At 44.7% G+C, this 7,017-nt stretch overlaps 1 protein-coding gene and 1 long non-coding RNA gene across 2 annotated transcripts in view; both read right to left on the reverse strand.

Annotated features, from left to right (window-relative positions):
- Nucleotides 1-1,024, reverse strand: LOC111963991 (uncharacterized). Its single transcript, XR_011481836.1, has 2 exons — nt 585-1,024; nt 1-553 (listed from the first exon to the last, which is right to left on the reverse strand). It is a non-coding gene; the product is annotated as an uncharacterized lncRNA (long non-coding RNA).
- Nucleotides 1,025-1,790: 766 nt separating this feature from the next.
- Nucleotides 1,791-7,017, reverse strand: part of rhbdl3 (rhomboid, veinlet-like 3 (Drosophila)) — a 70,812-nt gene continuing 65,585 nt past the window's right edge. The window contains 3 exon segments of the mRNA XM_023997115.3: nt 1,791-2,131; nt 2,667-2,727; nt 3,646-3,746. Coding sequence (XP_023852883.1) covers nt 1,791-2,131; nt 2,667-2,727; nt 3,646-3,746 — 503 coding nt within the window.

Here is a 7,017-nt window from a genome sequence, read left to right on the forward strand (position 1 = left end):
TACGTTTCTATATTATAAAAACAGTTTAATGTATTCCAGTACAGTATTTACATATCAAATCTACAAAATATGCACATGTTAAAATATTGTCAGTTACCACCATGTTCCGTATCATAAACCTTATTATATACAATCAACAAATGTTAAATAGACAGGATATTTTACACATCACAATGTAGACCAATTCAAGAATCAACAACCAGCTATTGTATGTTAACATATTAATTTGTTAATACTTACAGTCTTTCTTATTATTTATTTTTCTGTGAAGCGGCATAACGTGAGGTTAAGTTAAAGTACACTCTTGAGCTAGACTTGGGTGCCCGTCTGTTCCTGGTACCATGTCAACTCCATGTCACTCATTGTCATGCCAAACATCTGTGGCTTGACAATGACAGCAATGGAGTTGGTAAGAGCACAAACAGATCTGGGACCAGGCTAATCTGAGCCTTGGTTGGTTGAGATGCGACGTGTTCTCCTGATGAAGCAAACACAGCATCCAATACAACATGGCTTAGCGTTCTCTTTTAATAAGGGCATCAACAGTACAGTACTAACTGAAGGCTAACTCTGGAGAGAGGGACCTAACTGAAGGCTAACTCTGGAGAGAGGGACCTATTTACATGTAGCACCATTTCCACAGTCTGTAAATATTGAATACCTATCAATAAGTCTGTGCTAGAGGGAGAATGCTGACGTTCAACTCAACCAGTACTCATCCCAAAAGGCAACATATTCCCCTATTAATAAAACAGTACATGTTCTCTGTAGTGCTCTGTCTTTTGTATGCTATTGGTTGAGGGATGGTTTTGGCAACGGTCAGGAACACAGAGGGTTTGAACATCACATATATCTTCGTTTCAACTTCCATTTCCATTTGCACATAACAAAATAATGTAAGTCAGTGTAACCCGGATGATACTGTCCTCTCCTCCAATACTGTCCACTCCTCCAATACTGTCCACTCCTCCAATACTGTCCACTCCTCCAATACTGTCCACTCCTCCAATACTGTCCACTCCTCCAATACGTCACTCCTCCAAATACTGGCCACCCTCCATAGTCTTTACTGCATCTCACTTCCACTCCTTCCAATCAATCAGTACTGTTCCTCTCGACTGTCTCTCCATACGTGCAAGCCTACTGTTAGGTGAGAACTCTCTCTCTCTCACACACCACACGCGCACCACACATACTGCTTTGAGGTGACCAGAGTGCTTGACACAGTTAGACTTAGCAAGACAACACCAAAGGCAACAAACAAAAACGTAAGCCATTCACCCTGCAATATCTAGTTGAGTACCCATCTCATTCTGCTTAGCCATTTGACCTGCCAGACATATGTGAAAGGCCACAATGTACATGTAGCATCGTTGAATGATATAAACATCAGGTAACCAGACAAAAATCAGGAAGTTGGACAAACCCATGTCACATCAGATACTCAGCTACAGTGTAACATGTCAACAGTGGAACATTTCATAGCTTCATTTCAGATAACAGTACTATAGTAATACAGATGAAAGACTGTGTATCATCACAATCTCCAACCCTATGAAATTGTCCTTTATTGAAAGCTAGCTGTCATATTAACCTCTTTCTTACAGTTATAGCACCATTGGGTTTAAGAGGAGATGCCCGCCATTACTCTGTTCCATACAGTATCTAAATGAAGATACAAATTCTGAAGTCTTGGGCCTGATAGATTATGTTCCATTGGATCTGAGTACGTAGTTGGCCCTCTCAGTTTTCTCTTGAAAAGCCCAACTGGCTTAGCATGCAGCCCTGCACTATTGAGACCAATCCTTGTTCGGAGGCCTGAGGGGCTGGGGGGGGGTGCAGCTCATGTAGCCACCTTGGAGCTCACAGCGTGGGGGGAGCCGGACGTCCACGCTAGGCCGAAGACCGTTCCAGAAGACAGCACAGAGGACAAAGAGTAAGTAGACAGAGAAGAAGATCCAGAATAGAGACTGCTCTTGGAGACGCTGCTCGTAGTTCTGGAGGACTACAACCCCCAGGGTGAGCCCCACCATCACACCCCCCAGGTGGGCCACAAAGCTGGGGTTGGGGCAGGGCGGGAAGGCCGGCGGGTAGAACCGCAGCCACACGGCACGGCCAAACTCCACACTCACTGACGGGGGTGGAGAGAGAAGTGTTACCATAATGCTGGTAATAGTCCTGTTTCCATAGTGAACAAGTGATATTGTTATTTTTATTTTTTATTTCATTGTAAATACTGCTATGTTTATCTCTTACAAATCATGGTAACTTGCCAAATTGTAAGTGTATGCTTATACTAAAGTGAAAAATAAGAAGTTGGTTATGTACTATAAAGGTTAAMACCACAACAAACCCGTCCTTGTTGCTCACATTAATCTTACGAGTGGGTATGTTCTTTCTAAGCTTCTATTGCTAGCCACAGGGCCCTTCCTGTCTCCAAACCTACATCCACCACGGTATTAACTAGGTCAAGAGCAAGGTTGTTGTAACAGTACGCAAGACCGGAGTTCCCTCTAGCGACTTTGTTTTTTAATGATCCAAATGAACCGCGTGTTGGTTTTGGTTACCTGCAGGCTGTGGCTAGTCACACAGTGGTGTAGGGACTGACTGGGGTATCTCAGATAGGATGTTAATATAGAGAAACTTCAGAGTTTAGAAAAACTTACTGCAGACCAGAGCCATGGCCATCCGAAACAGCTTAAACTGACATTTCATACCCGACCAGTTCTGGGGAGAGAGGAGCAGAGTGAGTTGATGAGAAAAGGAGTGAGAGAGAGTGCAAGATAAAGGGTTTATGATTCAGGCCAGGAGTTTTCCCATGTTAGATAACATGGACCTGGGTTTGTCCCTGACCATGTTACCTGACCAGGAAAAACTCCTGGCCCTATTAATAATGATACTACAATCCATGACACTAAGCATCTTTCATTTCCTACATAAGATAGTAATGTAACAGACACTTACTATATCCAAAGCGACTTACAGAACTGTCAACATTCAGAGTGACACATAGATTACAACAATAACATATCTTTCCCCWTCCATGATAGCTTTCAGAGCCAATAAAGACATCATGTGATGACCCTTGACCTTCTCCCTTTTCTTGCTGTTGTAGGACATTTGTCTGAGAGGAGGAAGCACCACCGAATATTGTAAAGGGCCCACTGGTGTAAATATTCGATGACAGGAACCATCCAATTATATAGACAGCAGTATGGCCTTATGGCCCCTGCTTCTAAGGTTATAACCTTGTAGGGTAGTATGCATGGATTGAACCAATCAGAGCACAGCTAAGGTCAAAGGTGAATTTACATGCAGCCTCAGAATGGGAGAAAATCAAGTTATATGACAATTATCTAATTACACTCTTTAACACTATGCAGTGCACACACACTCACGTGCAACACACACACACACACACTTTCAACACTAGATAGTCGACACACCCTTCCACTCTTTGTTAATGGTAAAGCTGAAAGGCAGGAATGAATGGAATCCATAGACTGACAGAGCACRTGCTGGGCCCCAAAATGCCCTGCTTTGATGCCACATGATGTATGTCTGAGCATGATAGTCATCTCACGACAAAAGGGCTGCTCTGACACAGGCGCGCCCGCGCACACACACACACACACACATCCTTACCATGACGACGTTGGCCAGGTGTGCTGAGACCAGGGCGTAGACTCCTCCAGACGACCCCACCACCGGAGCAGTCATATCAGTGACAGAGACGGCAAGGGAGCCTGCCGGGGTCAGAGGTCAGAGGTTAGAATCAATCAAATAATCAATCACCTTCATATTCACTGTATCAATAGGGCAATTCATATTGAATATGTCAATTCATATCCATCGTTATAATGTATCTCAGAGCAGCTTCGAATAATGATAATTGATTCAATGAGCAGCTTCAAATAAATAACATTCACAGGTAGAAACAGTAGATACTGTATATGAACGCAGTCACTCCTGATGTTTTTTGTCGCTGTATTGAAGCAAAAACAGAGGCTTACATTGGTCAATGAGTCACCATTGATAATTTTAAGAATAATACGTATCAACACGGTCTGTTAGTAGACTCTTGGTGTTACACTTGTCATGACGTTGGCCTGGGGGTAGGTTTATGACAGTCATAAATACCTCTTCCCCCCTTTTTCCTCTCTCTACCCTACTGATGTGACATTAGAAAACCCCTTGGTTAACATAGAGATTCTGGGAACATCAGAAGGTGGGGGGAAATGAACTATATTCTGGTAATCCGACCAATTGAACATATGCGGMGGTACTTAATGAATATGATGTCAGTTCGGTTGTCATCTGAGACATTCTCAACAATGATAGAATGACATAAACTCTACAGTGGAAAGTCTACACATCAGAGTTATCGGATTCACATGGAATTGTTGTTCAATTTAAATATTTGAATATGAAKTTATTCGTGATGGGATGAAATGTGATTTTAGCTRCTAAAATGTGAGAATTGGGTTTTCATGAGTGAATTAGGCCCGACTCAGTGGCCCGCCCACGTGAAGAGACATAGGTTGTAAATTATGAAACACACCCCTTTTCTCCCTCCACTATATAAGCCCTTGARGAAAATGTAACCTCCWGTTCCGAGGATGTGAGGACGACGGTCCATACGTTAAAAGGACTAACCTGTCAACTACAGAACTAAGCCAACATCAGCGTGAGCTTTGGTTGCGAATGGTATGAACTTTGAACTCTTCATCACTACAGAAGTGATACCTCCTAGACGTTGAGTTAGCAACAGCAGCTGCAAGCGTAAATTAGGAAAGAACAGAGTATCCCGTCTACCACACAACGACGTTACTACAACGTATCCAATTTACCAGCAGAGACATTCTTCAAAGGACAAAGGTTGGGCAACACGGCCTTCCATCTACCACCAACCTACCGAAGCGCAGCTCAGAGTAAATATTTGTTGCATTTTCCTTTTCCAAATGGGCGGTAATTTAGAATGCATAAGATACTGTATTTATGAAAGCACAGCTTCGCCCTTTGTTCCTCAATCTTCCCGCTCTTTCACTCAAACCCAGCCCCTTTTCTTTTGTGTAACCAGCTGTCATATCTGTTCCGCCCGCTATGGACATTTTCCTTTATGACGTAATTTGTAATCAAGGTATGATTCATTCTGTGTATATGTAATTCTGTGTGATTAGTTAGGTATTTAGTAAATAAATAATTAAACCCAATTTTGTATTGCTGATTCAACTTGTTAGCCAACAGGGCTGTTATATCCTTGCTAAATATCAACAATTTTCATCCAAATATTCCACTCTGAATGTTTCCTGGGCATTAGTTTCCAGAGGGCAGCAGGCAGAAATCCCTGATAATGTTTGTTTGGCTCCAGAGGTAATTCAAGCTAAAGCTGGATTATCGCTCCACTCCTCATGTACACTGCATGATGAGCAGGCAGTGTAGAACATACCCCATGGGCACATGGTAATCAGTGAGCACTGAGCCATACTGAGCCAAGCCGCGCTGGGCCAGGGGGGAGAGGGAGAGAGGAGGGAGAGGGGCAGAGGGAGAGAGGGGCCCTGGCGCTCAAATGACATTAGCAACTAATGTCACTAGGGAGCTAGCGATGACATTTGCCTTCAAAGCCTCTTCCTCTCTCTGATGCATAACATCCTAGGAGGCTTGGTCCTCTTCCCTCTCTGATGCATAACATCCAGTAGGCTTGGTCCTCTTCCTCTCTCTGAGCATAACATCCCAGTAGGCTTGGTCCTCTTCCTCTCTCTGAGCATAACATCCCAGTAGGCTTGGTCCTCTTCCTCTCTCTGATGCATAACATCCCAGTAGGCTTGGCCTCTTCCTCTCTCTGATGCATAACATCCCAGTAGGCTTGGTCCTCTTCTCTCTCTGATGCATAACATCCAGTAGGCTTGGTCCTCTTCCTCTCTCTGATGCATAACATCCCAGTAGGCTTGGTCCTCTTTCTCTCTCTGATGCATAACATCCCAGGAGGCTTGGTCCTCTTCCTCTCTCTGATGCATAACATCCCAGGAGGCTTGGTCCTCTTCCTCTCTCTGATGCATAACATCCCAGGAGGCTTGGTCCTCTTCCTCTCTCTGATGCATAACATCCCAGGAGGCTTGGTCCTCTTCCTCTCTCTGATGCATACACCCAGGAGGCTTGTCCTCTTCCTCTCTCTGATGCATAAACACCAGGAGGCTTGGTCCTCTTCCTCTCTCTGATGCATAACATCCAGGAGGCTTGTCCTCTTCCTCTCTCTGATGCATAACATCCCAGGAGGCTTGGTCCTCTTCCTCTCTCTGATGCATAACATCCCAGGAGGCTTGGTCCTCTTCCTCTCTCTGATGCATAACATCCCAGGAGGCTTGTCTCTTCCTCTCTCTGATGCATAACATCCCAGGAGGCTTGGTCCTCTTCCCCTCTCTGATGCATAACATCCCAGGAGGCTTGGTCCTCTTCCTCTCTCTGATGCATAACATCCCAGGAGGCTTGTCCTTTTGCTCTCTCTCAATATTCATGGACTTCCATGGAACATGGACAAGTCTCTCTCTCTCTCTCTCTCTCCTCTCCTCCCTCTCTCTCTCTCTCCTCCCTCCTCCCTCTCTCTCTCCTCTCTCCTTGCGTTCTCTCCTTTACCTCCCTCCCTCCCTCCCTCAATCCCTCCTTCACGCTCTCGCTCCCCATTCTCGCTCTCTCTCTCTCTCTCTGGAGTGTGTTTTAAGATGATTCACTTCCCGCCTCTCTGTTGTTCTGGACAGGTGGGGGAACATTGATGCTCAGCAAGAAAGCCTGTCAGAACACAAGCCCATCTGTCCCAGACATACGTGTTTTCTGAATGACTGTTATCCAAACACAGTGGGGTGAAGCCTGATAGCAGGGGGTTGAGTGAGTGAGTGAGTGAGTGAGTGAGTGTGTGGTGTGTGGTTGTGTGTGTGTGTGTGTGTGTGTGTGTGTGTGTGTGTGTGGTGTGTGTGTGTGTGTGTGTGTGTGTGTGTGTGTGTTGTGTGTTGTGTGCACCTG

Source organism: Salvelinus sp. IW2-2015, linkage group LG1 (genome assembly GCF_002910315.2).
Source record: "Salvelinus sp. IW2-2015 linkage group LG1, ASM291031v2, whole genome shotgun sequence".
Lineage (NCBI taxonomy): Eukaryota > Metazoa > Chordata > Actinopteri > Salmoniformes > Salmonidae > Salvelinus > Salvelinus sp. IW2-2015.